General features: G+C 39.3%; 1 protein-coding gene across 2 annotated transcripts in view; it reads left to right on the top strand.

Moving 5' to 3' along the window:
- The window catches only part of LOC138003795 (doublecortin domain-containing protein 2-like), a 21,968-nt gene extending 5,817 nt beyond the window's left edge, over nucleotides 1-16,151 (top strand). Inside the window, exons 5-15 of one of the 2 annotated variants that reach the window (XM_068850033.1) lie at nucleotides 4,106-4,164; nucleotides 4,242-4,331; nucleotides 5,103-5,162; nucleotides 6,085-6,133; nucleotides 7,193-7,252; nucleotides 10,183-10,528; nucleotides 10,897-10,959; nucleotides 11,543-11,611; nucleotides 12,426-12,604; nucleotides 14,179-14,248; nucleotides 14,902-16,151. In XM_068850033.1, the coding sequence (XP_068706134.1) occupies nucleotides 4,106-4,164; nucleotides 4,242-4,331; nucleotides 5,103-5,162; nucleotides 6,085-6,133; nucleotides 7,193-7,252; nucleotides 10,183-10,528; nucleotides 10,897-10,959; nucleotides 11,543-11,611; nucleotides 12,426-12,604; nucleotides 14,179-14,248; nucleotides 14,902-14,930 (1,074 nt within the window). In that variant the 3' untranslated portion in view covers nucleotides 14,931-16,151. The remainder of the gene's footprint in view (nucleotides 1-4,105; nucleotides 4,165-4,241; nucleotides 4,332-5,102; nucleotides 5,163-6,084; nucleotides 6,134-7,192; nucleotides 7,253-10,182; nucleotides 10,529-10,896; nucleotides 10,960-11,542; nucleotides 11,612-12,425; nucleotides 12,605-14,178; nucleotides 14,249-14,901) is intronic. The other variant, XM_068850034.1, reaches the window with a different exon arrangement.
- Nucleotides 16,152-17,531: the final 1,380 nt, after the last annotated feature.

The following is a 17,531-nucleotide window of genomic DNA, read 5'->3' as shown; positions in this document are numbered from 1 at the left end:
GCTTAACGCAATCATTTACCATACAAGGTCAAACCAAGGTATATGAGCTGATAACCGAGATTCAGTGAACCAATCAGAGCATGTGAAATGCCTTAGCCGAGGTTGAGAATTTAATGATTAAGATTGTCCTTTTGTCTCGCTGACCACGGACACCATACTCTATTACTTTAACTACATTTTCCAGAAAAAGATACTCCAAAATGTTAAACAAAATGCGATTTATTAACAAAAATGTATTTTCAATGGATATTTCTTAGTCAGAAAAGGCAGGAAAAGCCAGTTAGCTACTGTCAACACTAAGGAATTTGGTCAAGTTTTGCGCGGGAAATTAACCGTGGTCTTGAATTCAAGTCGAGTTGGTTGTCATGAACATTGTCAAATTTTTTCAGACATTGTCGTCAGTTTACTCCCTGTGAATGACTTTCCTGGGAAGGGAAAAACGAGAAAAGAGTCCATGAATAAAACCTACAAAGAAGCATGGTTGTTAAAAAGATAAACAGAAGAAATAATAATAACATTTTTACAGTTCGTCTCAAGGGACTCTGTTTGACATTTCTTGTCTTCTCATTTGCTGAACGTTGTTATCTGCATTATTTGCGTGTTAACATGTGGTGGATCAGAAGGCGTGAAATGTTTGTAAAACTTTGGAAGCGACAAAAAACTGGGCCTTCGACGTAAGCTTTATCGGTAAACGTTTGATAAGCATATTTGACACAAAGTTATCTAAGCCACCAATTGGAATATCACAAAAGCCTTACACAGTTTATTTTTTGATGACAAACGCCTTGTGAATGACATTATACATAAAGGCTTCCCTTTGCATTAAAACTTGATACCCGATAAAATTCGATCAGAGAGACATCAGTCACTCAAGGTTCTTGGGCCCTGCTCATCTTTCGATTAGATAAAGTGAAAAACAAAAAATATATTTCCTGGAAAGTGCATTTCATAACCTTTCAATAGATGTATAGTTTATGGCTGTTGCGCCTAACAAAGTTTGCTTGAAGTAATTTTCCCAAAGGACACCCCTGAAGGTCTACCGTAACCTTAAAGTGGTACTATGATCAAATTTTTACCCCTTGATTTTTTTAGTGTATTACATAGAATTCCATGAAAGAACAAAAACGCCATTTACCGTTTGCAAATATCTTCATTATTTCCGGAGATATTTAAGTTTGAAAAATGGGTAAAATATACAAATTAGCTGACTGATGACGTCATAAACTCAACCCTATATTATATTGAGTATATAAATAGAGCTACCTTGGCCAATTTTCAGCACAGACCATTGAAACTTGGTAGTGTTATAGTTCTACAGGAAACACACCTATGGCTATAAAAAATTATGTTCCCATGGCAAATTACTCTTTTCCAGTCCCCACCCACCTGATTTCAATATGTTAGCATTTTCAGCTTGAAAAATGTTAAACAAGGCCACAAACTCGAGCTAACATATTTATATGCTTGCTGGATCATGTATATGAAGTGCTGTCAGCAAATATCAAAATGGAACGCCAAAGGTGGCCAGAAAAGCTTTTAATATGGGGAAGCTCTGGAACGCAGTATGACGCCATGGTAACAGAACTGTGAAGCTCATATTGTGGAGAATATTTAGTGGAATCTTGCAAAAAATCAAAAATTCCTGATACAAATTGGCTGAAATATCTCTTTTCATCACATTTGAACAAAATTTGGTTGAGTGTATGACATCATCACTTGGCTATTTTGCATATTTTAAAATTCGAATATCTCTGGAACAAAAAGAGATATTTGAAAAAAGTAAACAGCATTTTTCTTCTCACGCAGACTACTTGTTTTTGTTTCAAAATGGCTTAGGTAGGAAAGGTGCGATTTTCGTCATAGTACCACTTTAAGTCTGCAAGACTGACCATTTAGTAGACATAACAATTTCTTCTGAAAAAGTACTTTTCAAATTATTTATTACCAATATGTCTGACGTTTTTTATTTAAGGCTACAAACTGTGCATATTCAAGTTGTTCAGTGAGTGTTTATTTGCTGGAATGTGGGTCAGCTTCTTGGAATATTCATTGTTTGTATTTCATAGGAACTGCTGATAATGTTGTATGTTATTTAGTAACTAGCAACTGTAAGAAAAAAACTTTGCAACTTCTGGTTGCAACTGGAAACATTGCAGGAAAACAGCGATAATTGTTGTAACAAATGGCATTAAAGTTGTGCTCAAATATCGCCTTGTGGGCGCATCAACAAGTTGCAAAATTGTTGAGACACTTTCATTAAAAAACACCTTTTCTAGCTTCCAATGCCCGCCGTATCTAGAATTTAAACCTTTCCCACTATCTATCCCCCTTTCAAAGTTGACTGCTTAAGTTCCCAACATTTTTTTGTCTTGCTAGCAACACTGATAAGGGGGGGAGGGGGACTGCAGTGTGAGAGATAATAGGGAAATTAAAAACGCCCCAAGAAGGTGAAGTGTCTCCACTATTTTTGCAACTTGTTGTCTGATCGATTGCAATAATTTTGCCAGTCCGGATTTGAATCCAACAGGGAAACATTTCAACGTAGAAAAGCAGGAACTAAAAAAGCAATCATTAAATATCGTATAAGCTCTGAAACATTTAAGAAGTTTGCACGCGAAGTGCAAAGCACAGTGTACCAAACACGAAAGGATATTAATTATCGACATACGGTAGCATCGATTTTCGAGTGTTTGCACTTATCATTGCTAACAGAAGACTCCGTACCGAATACTAAAGCGAGCAAAGTATTTTGCACTGCAGATCTGATGCTCCGACAGTTACACATGGCTCGTATTATGTAACACAATTCTATTTATTGTGTTTCTTGGTGACGTCAACAGGGATGGTGGCGTTACAGTTGAAAATCGTACCATCCAAGCACGGTCTACCATCGCAACAGCAAGAAATATGATATATTATTTTCTCAGTGAAAAGTTGTGGTAGACCGTGTAGACCGTTTCATATAACTGTCATAATGTGTAGCCGGTACAAATTTGTTCACTTTTGTATCTCATTGTAAAACAAATCTCGCAAAGGATTTAGCACAATCGGGTGCTTTCTTTTGATCATTGTGCTCAGTCAGTCATTCCAAAGAACATGGAATTAACCTGTACCCGACACGTCACTTAGAAGACTTGCTAGTAAGCGTTACCAATCCCTTCTCTGGAAGCAGACTAGCCCGAAAGCAAAAAGTAATGTTACAAATGGGCCTCTATGAAAATGTATCTTTGTATAACAATGTTTTCTGAGAATTGATTTTTCGGAAACTGGATGTTTCCTTTAAATGGCATGCGATCGCAGTTAAAGGAGAGGTTATGTCTGTTTCTCATTCGTAAACAACTGCTAATTTCGTACATGTTGCACGTGCTTTAGATGTCATGTGTCGACCGAAATATAGGTGTGTACGGCAAATTATTTCGAAATCGGTTCCAGGATATTTCTAGCGTACTTTAAAAAGCGAAAGGATGGAAATCACACCTTTTCGTGTACCAAATTATGTGTATTTTCGACTTGACTCACAGAAAGCACAGAAATGCTTTCAAATTACGTCATACCGAAACCCCGCCAAAATCCAGTTTATCGCTGGCCATTTTCCATTCACAGCAGATCAGAGATTTGAACCCTCTTTTTTGGAAACACCGTATTAAACGCAAACGATAGACGCCTTCTCGTTGCAATAAACAAAGCGACCGTACACCAATACAGTGACAACCAACTCAGACAACAAGTTGCAAAATTGTTGAGACACTTTCATTAAAAAACACCTTTTCTAGCTTCCAATGCCCGCCGTATCTAGAATTTAAACCTTTCCCACTATCTCTCCCCCTTTCAATGTTGACTGCTTAAGTTCCCAACATTTTTTTGTCTTGCTAGCAACACTGATAAGGGGGGGGACTGCAGTGTGAGAGATAATAGGGAAATTAAAAACGCCCCAAGAAGGTGAAGTGTCTCCACTATTTTTGCAACTTGTTGATGCAATTTTTAAATGAAACTGGTCTTTTAACAGTAAAGGCTGTGACAGTTCCCAGGTGTAATGCGTTAAAAGTTAATGTCAGACCTCAGGCTGTAACATTGTAACAAGAAGTTGTTTTATGTTGTCTGCAAGGTTTTAGAGGCAGTGAACGACAAAGTCAGCCCAGTCAGCAAGTATGGTGCTGTTTTCGAGTAGGTGATCACTTTTTTTTTCCTTTTGTAGAAGTTTTGAATTGTGCAGGTAGTGATATCCGTCTGTTTCATTTTAGTTTATTTACAACTGATGGGCGTTTCAAGATATTAGAGCCATCTCAACTTGAGGATAATGGACAGTATGTTGCAGTTGGACGAGAGCGATTGTGAGTTCATAAGAGATTTTGTGTTAATGCAATTAAGAACAGAAATGAATGCAAATTGGAGTACTTTTTACGTGCCAAATCTCATGGACTTACCGGGAGGTCATGTCTTGAGAATTATCAAGCCTCAACTTCTATTCTGAAATAATTTGAGTGTAGCTGATTTATTTAAAATTGATCAGCAATTACAGGGAATGTACATATATAAATAAATGCAAGTAAAATTACATCTTACAGTAATATTGATAAATGAAACAAAAAAATTCTGTCGTTTAAACCCATGTAATTCAATTTAATTCTCATCATATATGGACTGATTTCTCAGACTTTGAAAATTTCTAGCTAAAACAGCCGTTAATAATTATCTTAATAAAAATTATTCTTATTACGGGATCTTTCATGACCACTCCGCAGACAAAAAAGTTATACAATTGCCCAGCAGTTTCCTTTTTGTTACTGCCACCAACGATGTTTGCAGTGACAGGTAGGGGACAGTTGAGAAGAGAAAGCCGGCCAATCACAATGCTCGATGTGACCCCTTTATTCGTTCTACTACCATGATTGACAGTAGTGAAAAACTAAACTTCAGAGTGCAAAAGTAAAGAAAGGTGCAGTGATGTCCTCTTAAATTTACAATGTGTTTAATCAAATCAAGTCATTGTCCTGCTCGAAAGAAAAAGAAAAATTCACAGCAATTCTGAACGGTTTTGGGCAGCTGGTGGGATGTTGATTTACGGAAGTTCTATAACGGGAACTGACTTTTTTCTTTTTCAGTTTTGATAGAAGTGTTCCGTATGACGATCAAGGAGTGACCTCTCAACTCACGCCGAGAAGGTGCGCTCCTGCAGTTATTTTAATTTGGGAGGATAATTTTACTCATGGAATGTTTTTAATCCTTCAAGTATTTCGTGAAATGTGATCCTAAAGTGCCATTATCAAACCAAACGTGATTTTCTATTTAAAGTCTCTGGTAATAGCCAATATAAGCCAAAAAGTTATAATGCCATTAAAATGTCTAACTTCAAGGCGAACAACTATCCTATGATTTCACTCTTTTTAAGGACGGTGCCTACTAATTCAAAGGTATTCTTGCACCGATTTGTGATTATGCAGGAAATGTAGGTCTTAACAAGTGTTATTGAAATCCAAAAAGAAAATCGAGAAGGGGTAACCACGCATTTTTCAAAGATAATTCATGAACAATATTTATAAAAAGCTTTAAAATTTACAAAGCAATGTATGGTGTTCTTTCTCAAATTGAAGCTCATGCAATTATCTCTAATGAATGCATGGTTACCCCCAATTATCTTGTTGGATAGCAAGAGTACTTACGAAGATCTACTTTATCTGCAAAAATATCTCTGCATTTGTAAGCATCGGGATAGGAAACTCGAGTGTGTGGAGATGCGCAGAACGTATGCGCAATAACAATAGTAGGCACCGTCCTTAACAAGTATCACCCAAAAACTTGCAGCTAATCAATTTCACTTGTGCGATATTGACGGAGCAGGCCTTGCGCAGTGGTGAGAGCACTCGCCCCCCACCAATGTGGGGTGGTTTTGTGGGCTCTTTTCCGAGAGGTTTTTCTCCGGTACTTTCCCCTCCCGTCAAAAGCCAACCTACGCTTTGATTGATTTGATTTCTGTAGAGTGTCCCCGTGCAGTTAGTACGCTTAGCGCCCCAGTTGCCTCTTAAATAAAGTTCCGTATGTTACTCTTGTATTTTCAACGTTACACCTTGATATATTTCATTACAGAGCCTCTACAAGGCCAAAAGCAATCGATGCAAGACCAGCAAGAAAACGTGTAAGTGTGGTGTCTTTTTCTCGGACAGTACTGGTCATGATTTAACTGCAGCACTGCATACGTTTTTTTTATGCAATGATATTCTAAATGACCCCGACATTTTTCACTGAAATTTATATCGAGTCTTGGAAAAAAGCGTTGTAATAGGACGTTTTCAACCAACGTCTAGAGACACCAATACAATAGAGAAATGTATGACTTCTAGGGGACAGACAAAAGAAACTAATGAGAGATCTTTTGTTTTCGTCCACCAGCATGGCGCGATGACGTCACGTGAAAACCACCTATAAGCATTATCGAGCTGAACTTAAGTTCCAGGCAGTGTCAGGAATCCATGACCCGGAGCCTACAACTCTACTGTGTTCGTGTAACGGCGTTTTCACAAACCGATTTATTTTTAGATTGAATTTCCCGCAAATTAGACTTCCACAGGAGCCCGATGAGCAATTACAAGAAATTAAGCTGACGTCAAAGGGTCACCGAAACGGAACTGCCTTTGTTTTTTGACCTAATTCGCGGGAAGGGCTAGTCTAAAAATAAACCTACTTGAGAAAACGCCGTTTCACAGACGCTGTACGGAAGTTGCACGCTCCAGATGGGCTCCTGGCAGTGTAAATTGTAAAGAGTTTTGCATTTCTTATACCTAAGCTAGAAAGCAAGAGCATGACCAAATTAGTATGAAGTATTTAAGGGGGAGACTTGAGGCAAACGCTTGGTGATAAAATGGTGCATTTTCACTCCTAACCTATATTTTGTTCATGCTTATTCATCTCCGTGACACTTTGATGACAATTTCTATTTTAATTGATTTAAAATAGTTGGAGAATAATGTAAATTGCGCGATTGTCTTTCATGTTCTCGTGGCTTTCCTTGTCATCTTTGTCTGAGGAGATCCCCAAATTCCCTCCCCTGCCCTCCCCTGCCCTCTCCCCCCCCCCCCCAAAAAAAAAAGAAAAAGATAAAAAATAATCTGTTTTCGATTTCTGTTGGAACTTTGCTCTAATTATCAACCTCTTATCCTTGTAGGCTAATCAAATTTTTATTGTTACTTTCTCTCAGAGGCACGCTTCAAAAAGGTCAACGAAAAAGAAGTCCCTTATCCCAGATGAAAGTGTAGCTGTAAGTACTGCAACGGCATGGATATAGTCCTGTGATGCTTTGAGTTTTGGGCGGATTTTCTCACAGATACAGGGCTGGCATAGTTTCCGTTTAAACTCTTGACTAGAGATTAGAAAGGCTGCAGCGTTGCACTCTTTGGTCGGGAAACTGCAGCGATATTTCTGTCCACAATCCGAATTTCAACACCTGGATGCGAGATAATTTAAAAATAAATCTGCGAGATGTCAGTATTTACACAGAAAAAACGCTTTGTATCTTCAAAAGGAAACCGTTTAAAGCCGTGAAACTTTGTAATTGTATTGAAAACATGTCCAAAGATACATTTTTCGTAATAAGCAGATTTTAGTTTCACGAATCGATTTCGTATCCGAAAAGTTTTCGGAACTTTGGAACCTACATTTAGGCCTAGCTCCCAGAAGTCTCCTGTAGCTCAGTGGTGCAGCATCCGAACTAGTAATCGGAAGGTCGTAGGTGCGACTCCTGCAAAGGATAATTCGGATTTTTCCGAATAGCCCGAGTTACCAATGAAGAAATATCGTCATTTCAGTTTCATCTACCGGGGTTAGCAATTTCCATCTCATTTACCCGTTTCAGTAGCGAGAATGCACCGTTTCGACAATTTCAATCCAATTTCAATCGTGACCTGAACTTAGGTTAAATGGCTTAGCTCCAACGAGTCTCCTCTAGCTCAGTGGTGGAGCATCGGAACTTGAAGTCGGAAAGTCGTCGTAGGTTCGATTCCTGTCAAGGAGCACTCAGATGTTTCCGAGTATCCCCGAGTCACCATCGAAATCATGGATCATGGCCTACAGCTCAGTTGTGGAGCATCCGAACTAGTAATCCGGCGCGCGGAAGGTCGTACGTTCGACTCCAGCAAAGGAGCACTCGGATTTTTTCCGAGTATCCCCGACTCAACATCGAAAAATAAATCTCTTCGTTTCATTCACCGGGGTTAACATGTCGCATCTCTTTCAGTACAATAGCGAAAAGGTACATTCTTGATTCTGTCTTTAATCAGGTGTTAGTTAATGTCTTTTGTTTTAATAAAAAAAGTACACAAATTATCGAAACATTTGCGATTGCGTAGGTTGATTTTGCTTAAGCTTGCATCGCTAGGCTAGGCATCTAGTCTGTTTGTGCTCAATGGAATAGCATCACGTATCAAATATTTTCCCTTGTGTTGCGCGTTGCAAGTATAGAAGATTTAGGAAAGGGAGCCTTGTATTCCACAGACGTAATTTGAAGTGCTAGTTTTTCCCGTCTGACCTTGTAGCTCAGTCGGTAGAGCAGCGGCGATCTATCCCGAAAGTCGTGGGTTCAATTCCCACGCTGGTCTGAGTTTTTCTCCGTCCTTGTGTGGGCCCATTTCCATTAGTAGGCCTAACGCTCACATGGTTCATATATGAGGTACAAAACTGGCACTTAACTTTACACTCTAATCAGTTAAGTCTGTTGAAATTTATAGTGCTACACGGCCAACCTTTGTAAAAGGTTAGAAAACGCGTAACCCTTCCTTGTATTCCATAGTTCAGTTCATAAGCAGAGCCACCATCATGTCCAGCACTCGTCTTAGTCCCCTTTGACTTAATGGTTGTTTTTGGTTTCGTGGCCATATACACTGTAAGCCTTTTTGAGATATCACTGCCACGGTCGTAGCGAGACAAGTTGCAAGAGCCGTTGCCGAAAGTAGAATTAAGTTCTACTTTTCGTGCAACTTGACTCGCAACGTTTTTAGCCGTTGCAGGGTATGCTACACTGTGAAATGTTTCCTGCAACTTGTCCCACCATAGTGTCGCCAAAACCTTGCGAGACAAGTTGCACGAAACATTTCACGGTGTAACAGCGCCTTTACCGTCACACAGAGTTTTGTGAACAAAGGTTGTGAGAACGGGGCCTATGGTTTAAAGTCCTTATCCGAGAAGACTTGAAAGTCTTAAGATTTGCGAATGTAGAGACTCATTTACTCTATTAAGTTTTCCTTGACAAGTTTTCCTGGACAAGTTTTCCTTGGCAGTGTAATGGAAAAATGTGACAAGTTTTGCCTTGTCAAGTGTCCTTGTCAAAAACTAGCATGCTGGTTTTTGAACAAGGACACTTGTCAAGGAAAAACTTGTCAAGGACGATATTTGCAAGTGTAAATTACATGTCAAGTCCACTTGTCAAGGAAAACTTGTCATATTTTTCATTTACACTACCAAGGAAAACTTGTCAATTAAGGAAAAACTTGTCAAGGAAAACTTGCTAGTGTGTACAGTCGGCAACTTTTCCTTGACAAGTGGACTTGTCAAGGAAAACTTGGTAGTGTAAATGAGGCTTAATTACAAAGGCAGCACGTTCTCCTTAGTTATTTAATAGGGACCTTAGGCGAAGAAGACGACGACGACGCCAACAAGAACTTTGTCTGAAAATATTATTTTCCGTTACTGTAACAATTTCGTGATAACTCGAAGTCGTTCGGAATGAAAAGTGTTTATCAACATTGCAGGAATAAAATTGGCGTGGACGGTGTGGTTGTTTGGGAAGAAAATTAAAAATATTTTCCCAGGTTCTCACGTCCTCTACACAACCTCAAATTTAGTCAATTCACGTTGTTGTCAGGACGAGGACGGCAAAGAAATGTACCAAAATGCAAAACGCACGTGCAGGGTGTGCAGAGCCGTTGTTTTTGTTCATTATTGTTTTTATAAAGCCAATTGTTTTGTGGCGTTTTCGTAGCCGTCGTCGTCATCCTATCGTAAGGTCCCTAATAAATAATCCCGAGTCCGCCAATCCGATGCTCAATCGACTGAACCAACCGGTCAGCGGTTAAACGTATTTGTACGTAACGTAAGAACTTTCAATAAGCGATTTTGTCGATTCCCCAATTCAGTGCAGTTTTCTCAACTTCAGTCACCAAGATACTGGTCATTAATACTGTTTCGTTTTCCCAGAGTGAGTTGGCAGCTGCCGCGTTGGTGGCGTCAAAAGATGAGCCCGAAGATGCAACACCAGAGTCTCTTATGGAAGCCGAACCCGTGCGACAATTTGAAAACTTAGAATCCAGTAGAGATGAAGGTTTTATTCCCGATCGCATTGAGGAACCTTTGAGGGCTTTTGTCGGTCATTTTAGACAAGACTCTGAAGAAGAAGAAGAACCGCCTAAACAAGACACTCCCGTTGACGAAAGTATTATGGACAAAGTAACTGATTTTCTTGGAGACCATGGCATTCCACTTGGGGAGCTCATTGATAACAAGCAGGATAATTCCGTAGAAGATGTGGATGATAAGGATCAAGGTTTGTCAACCATTGCCACACTTATGTCCAGTTTAGCAACATAGTGACATGCACGCGCCTTCTGGAAGGGAACACGTAAAAGTAGCGTGACAATTTCCCTTTGAGTGCTTCGGGGAGGAACGCGTGACGAAGCCCCAAGCACATCTGCGTGGGAGGCTAGTCGGTCAATGGTGTCCGCAAAATAATAGAGATTTAAGGCGCTGTTACACTGTGAAATGTTTCGTGCAACTTTTCCCGCCACAATGTCGCCAAAACATTGCGAGACAAGTTGCACGAAACATTTCACAGTGTAGCAGCGCCTTTAGCGTCGTGTTAACAGGAAACGACAAACGAAAGGAGTAATCTTTGTGTTCTACTGTTGCTCTCAGGTGACCGCACATCACAAGGTCGTTCTTCCAGAAATGAAGAAAGCCAGGCTGAAGTGTATGAAGGTACACTTGTTTATGTATTTCCTGGGCATTCCCGTCTTCTCTCCTTGGCCAAATGATAGAGTACGCAAAGCTTGGATCCTCTTTTCATCACTTAATGATCCTCGTCTGCTCTTACGAACTCACCCTTTTGTGACAGAAAAGGATCATACTCATTAAACTAACTGCCGAATAAGCTCGTTCGATCGATATTTAAGGAACTTCTGTTCAGACTTTCACCCGAATGTTAATGTTTCAAGTCCAATATAACGAACATGGATGGGCAAACGGGGGTGTTGAACGTAAACGTAAAATCGTCGTAAACGCAGGAATGACCTGAACCTTCGAGAATAACATATTGTTGATGAGGTGAACTTTACATTTGTTTTGATTATTTGTTCACCTACAGACCGTATAAATGGCGACCATTAAATCATTCCTTTGTTCTGTACATGACGAACTACCCTCCTTTGCGTGGACAAAAGATAAAAGAAATGCTGCTTTAGATCGAGGCAATTTTTCTCATTAGCACGAAGACACAAGAATAACTTATTTGCCGCCATTTATGAATACGGCCAATTTACTTATATTAATTTTGATTTGCCAGTGAAACCATCTGTATATCAAGCCAGTGGTGAAGACAGAGAAGATGCAAGGGAAATTGTAGACGATAAAGGTAAATCCTTCTTGGCATCTTATTCCCATAATTACATGATTTCTTGTGCATTTTGGAAATTTATAAGCAGGAGTAGATTTTTTCAAAGACGAACAAAATGGCACGAGCCCGTAGTCCTAGGGTGAGAGCAATTTTTCAGGCTTTGCCATATTGGGACCATTTTGAGTCCCAAGAGAAAATAAAAAACAATGCTTATGCAAAATTTTGAAGGGCAAGCAAAGAGTATTATAATATTTTTGTTCGGTAAGTAAAGTACGATCGTCAGGGTGAGTGTAGTCCTGAGAAGGACCGTTTGAGATGACATTGACTGACGTTTCGACAACCTGAGCGAAAGTCATCTTCAGAGTCAAGTGATTTGTGTAACGTCAGCAGATACTATAAGAACTCCGGTCGTAGATGTCATTGGTCAACTTACTCGTGATGTTATTGGTCGACTGTCAGTTGAGCCTAGATGTAATTGGCTGGGAAGACTAAACAGTGTTAGGTGCGTTTCGATCCGTCTATAGGTCGATCCGTTTATAGGTCTAAATCGATCGATCCGTCGATAGGTCTAAGGTAGTAGGTTGATAGTAGCCTGTTTTCGAGTGCTCATTTATTCAAAATTGCACGTGAAAATCATGTGATTACTTATTAATAACATACATGAAACAATGGTGATTAAGCAGAAAGAACGCACGCTTACTCCGTCAAAAATTGCGTCATCCAGGGGTCGCGTTTGATTAGCTATCTGTGAATTTGTTTTATCATGGACCAATCAGAATGCTTGGTTTGTTACTTTTTGTTTCACCGAATTTTTTGGCATTTCTTCTTATAGAAACTGTTGAAGATAAGCCTGTTGATCAAATGGCGGCCGAAGAAGTAGCAGATGAAGAAGTAGCAGATGAAGACATCGATGAAAGCGCTATTGAAAACAGGGATGCAGACGATGAAGTCAGTAACAGAGGACCTGAAGAGGAACCATTCAGTGATACCAAGCCTGAAAATAGCGAACCAGTAAGAAACAAAAACAATAAACAATGATCAAGTTATTTATTCGAGAATTCCGCAATAGCTCACAAACTTGTCGTGCCAGGAGCTTGTTTCAACTTTCTGGCCCGAAGAGCAATTCGTGAAACTATACTCATTTTAAAAATTTGATCTTGGAACATGTTTTCAAGACCAGAGAAAACAAAGTACATGGTTCGCACGGACCTGGAATAGAGGTTTTGCACGGCAGCCATGTTGCATGGCAGGAACAATGGATTCTTTTTTTCTATGGGAACAAATGTTCTTTCTAATGCAAAACGTTTTCATTGTTCCTGCCATGCAAGATGGCTGGCGTGCAAAACCTCTTTACTCCTTGAAAAACTGCTAGGTCCTTGATAACACCTTGAAAATGATTTTGTCCTTGAAAACTCCTAGAATTTGTAGGCGCAGTGCTTGAATTTTAAGAAAAAGTCGTTGAATACGTGAGACTAAAGGAAAATGAGTTCATTTTGACATCAAAAGATTGAATTACAATCTAACATCGCAATGTTATTAGAACATTTCATTGTTCCTTATTCAAACTATCTAAGTAACCGCGTCTTTAATGGGGTTCATTAAGTGTATTGTCACGCCCCCCTCTTAGCAAAAAAAACCACCAGAGAAGTCGTTCGAAGCGTTTGTTCGACTTTCGCGCTCTTTTTTTCTCGAATGAATTCAAAAGGTCAAAGAGAAAACTGCATATAAAATCGGCAGTGGACAAATTGTTCGCTATAACAAGGTTTTAGTATGTTGAGGTTCGTTTCCATATCTTTTTCTTTACTCGAGCGAGGAATATCGTTCTTCCTTGTACCGATCGCGAGGACTTCGCCGGGTTTGTTTTACCGAGGTTCCACTGTGTGCATTTTTTTTTTAGCGTGACTGTGCAAAATATGTTATATTGCGACACAACAATGTGAGTGCCTGAGGAAATGGACTCCTTGAATTTTGTTATAAAGTCCTGGAAAAGTCCTTGAGTAAACGGTCTTTAAACCTGTATGAACCATGAAAATCGACTCTATCCAGTTATTCTAGAAGCTGTTTTTAAACTTTTTCAGGACAAGGAAGAGCAAGGTTGTGACAATATTAATGGCGACTAAAGCTCTTCATTTCCGCGTATTATTGAGGATCGTTTGTTAAACCTCCCTGTAGGATGAGGGAGGGCAAAGATACGACAATATTGTATGAAAAGCAATTTCTTCATCTTCGAACATTACGTAGTGAAAAGTGTAACAGAATAGGCAGGTTGCTCGGACAAACGCTATTTTTAAGTACAACCAAGAGAAGACCTTGCTCCCAGGGTTTCGTCCGTTCCGTGGACATAAAGAGTGGCTCTGGGTACGAGACTGCATAACGAGTTGGAATATTTAATGGCATTGCTACTTCGGATTATAATGTACCCTTTGTACGTGTGTTTCGTGGTGGAAAATCAAAAATCTTGTTTTAGGTAGACGGTAGAAGTTGGATACCTTCGCACAACAGGGTATCCAGATACTCGTAGATAGTTGAGTGTGTAGGTGATACGAACGTAGTTTATTATGTAACTTCAGGAGTTAATGTCACAGGTGGCACAGAAAGAAGGCACCTTCGTCAAGTCACAGTCATCTCTACAAAGAGTTTGGCGTCAGAAAAAAGGTGCGTTTCTGGGTGATCGTGACCACGCACAGTATTAATTTAAGAAAATAAAGGCAATTGGTTAACTATTATAGAGCGCTTAGATAGCAAAGATACAGGAACATCCTTCGCTTTATGGAGACTGAAACTTTTCACTTGTTCATTGACTGTGAAAAAGTGGTAGCGTGATCTGTTTGAAGATCCCTGTTTTAAGATCACGTTATAAAGCTTACACAGGTAAAAATCTATAAGCTTTAAGGTACGATAGGTACTGTTAAAGGTTAAGCGGCCTAGGGACAGTGATGCATACTAAACAGTTGTGACTTGAAGCTTAAAAGTGATTTCGTCGATATTTATTTTTTAGCATACCTCTTAGGCCCAGTCTACGCTTGACCGTGCCAGAACAATTGTGAATTGAAGTCGTTCAGCGCTTTTGTATTACAATGTGACATACACGTTCATCATTTTGAGTAATCCTGTAGCTATTCCAGACTGCTGTTTTCATTTTTCCCTATGACCTCTAGCTTCTTTGTTATCAGTACCAGGTGCATTGTTTCTGTTGTATTATCTGTTGTTTCGTTCTCCAATCACAGACTGCGTCTGGAAAGCTACAGGGTCTCTCATCATTTCATAACAAAACTCGAATCGTTTAACTGTTTTGTTTTATTTTGCAGATTCCCCCCAAAGAAAACGAGACAAATGAGGCCCAGTAAATTATCTATCTCCATACTATCACAACAGAAAAGAAACGCAACTTCTGTAAATCGCAAACTGTACTTCAGCTTTCATTTGACCGTTGACGATCAAGGAGACCGCGGCGGCAGTCCGCTCTTTCCAGTGTTTAGGAGATTAAGAAAGTGTCCTTTTTATGGATTCTATTTAGTTGCAAAAATGAATGAATATGATCGTCTTCTTGAAAGTGAATTACGTCCGTCCAGTGTATAATTGAGTATTTTCCTCGAGTAGTGAATCGTATATTTAAAACACGTGTGGGGTGATTTGTGCGGTGCAGACGTCAGAGGTGCTTTTGGGGGCCAACGAGTTTGACTCAGTTCGCCAATGTTCAGACGTGGAATAATTAAAAAAAAGGAAACTCGCTGGTTTTTTCTTTCAGGCAGTCTTTAATCACGTTTACGCCAGATGGTCGGCAGGTCGATTTTATGTATTTGTTAACGGCGTTCCTTTGGGACGTCATAGTTCTCTTTTGGAACATTCAGTGACATTTAGAGCAGGCAAAGGAAATACGATAACCGCAAAGAATTGCAAATAAGTCTTGATTTATGTGTTGTTGTTTCATTTCCATGTAACCATCACTTCCCTGGTTCATGGTCTCTAGCGCTTGCCACTCTCGTGTGCGGGTTCTTGGGTTTGGCCCCATCACATTCACTCTCATGCTTTAAGAAGAAAGAAAATTTACTCGCGTTTGTCGCTAATTGCAGTTATTCAGTGCTGTTGTATAATTTAAATCTGTTCTGAAACCAAAGGGCACGAAAAAAACGTGATTTGACAAAATGTGAAATGTTTTCCTTCTTGATTGGAAATACTAGTCTTATCCTTTTGTTATTGTTCACAAATATATAAACAGGAGTATTCATTGCACCTGTCAAGTTTGTAGCGGTTAAACTTGGTTTAAAGCGGGGAATCGTGCGTTGTGCAGTCTTTCAGTCCGTCAATCTCGTTCATTGTAAGCAAAATCGTCCAGTCATTTGTATTTATGTGTAATCGTCGAAAATCACGGGCTTATGATAAGGACTTTTTTTAAAAAATTATTTTAATCTTATATTAATGTAAATAACTTTGGGAGTTATTATGGTATAAATGGATATATTTTAATCCTACAGTACTTCGATAGTAAATGGCTTGTATACATAATTATATAAGTCCTTGTATTGTAAGCAATAAAACTGTCCCGACCGGTTCTGTACTCCGTTGTTTCCTTGTTTGCAGTGGAGGGGGTTGGAAAATAAGGACGGGAATCGGTGGGAAAAGCGATAGAATCTAGAAAAAAAGGTAGAAAGCGGGAGAGAAATAAAAAAAGACAAGCTCTCGTTATTTATTACTGTTTGGCATTCTGTCAAAAATGCGAACTCTGCAACGATTTAATTGATCTTCCTAGATAAGTCAGGAAGAGGAAATTAGACTTTGATTTGCCGCTCATCCAAAGAAATGGATGAGTCAGTCCAGTTTCGACTTGTCAAACCTGTTTTTTGAATTTGTGCGCATGATCAATCGCCACGCGTCATCAATATTTTTTAAATTTACAACAGCGTGAAACAGCGTGACAATTTTTAAGTGTCTAAATTCCCATGAGTATTTCCTCCGTATGTCGGTTACAGAAACTAGTTTGGCAGAATTGAGAAACCTATTAATTTTTTCTGTAAAAACTGAAATGGCAATTTAAAAACTTGAACTATCTTGGGTTTAGAAGGAAATTATTCCTTGATTGTCGTGTGTTTGCCAGAGTTGTTCGAAAATATCCGTACTGTTTGTTTTGGTTTTGTGGTTTTGCGGTTACTAATCACGCGTGACTGACTCCCGAATACGTTTGAATTTTTAACGCATGCTCAACACGAAATGTCGAGCCGGCTGGCAGAGTCTACTTTCCTCTTCCCGACTTGTCTAGGAAGATCGAAAGAGAGTCTGCTCGCAGAGTAAGGTGGCTCAAACCGATTTGAACAATTTGGGAGGGCTGTGTCATTACAAAGATTAACTCTACAACACTGTTTCACTTAATGGCAATGTTATGTTACCATATCAAAAACCAATAAAAATTTAACGAGATTCACATATTAACGCGACGTAATGAATTACTATGGCAACAAGAGAACCATCCTTGTGTTTAAGCCCATATCTCAAAAACGAACTCGGTGACCCCCATTTTTTATCGCTGGAAAGTGATTGCAGAAAGTTTTTATCGTAGCGTGCTAATTACTCTCCAGCAATAAATGGGGGTCACCGAATTTGTTTTTTAGATATATGCGTTTAAAGACAAAATATAGGCTGTTTTTGGATGGTTCTTTTGTTGCCATGGTAACCCTTACGACACATTGATAAATGCATCTTATACCTTCAGGGGTGTCTCGCGTCCGAGCGATGTAGCGCGTCCGGTTTAAACTGTAGATACCTAAACCCCTATATCAAATTAAAGCTTATAGAGCTGGCTATTTCCTATGGGTAGTGCTTATTAATACAGGCGGGGATATTTTTGCGCGATTCAAAACCATGCGGAGAAAGCAGAATTTAGCAAGCGCTTTTGGTATCCATAAAGAAAATTGGGGTTAACCACGCATTTTTCAGAGATAAT

This window comes from Montipora foliosa, chromosome 5, assembly GCF_036669935.1.
Source record: "Montipora foliosa isolate CH-2021 chromosome 5, ASM3666993v2, whole genome shotgun sequence".
NCBI lineage: Eukaryota > Metazoa > Cnidaria > Anthozoa > Scleractinia > Acroporidae > Montipora > Montipora foliosa.
The sequence above is the reverse complement of the archived record's forward strand: the minus strand, read 5'-3'. Positions and strand labels throughout refer to the sequence as shown.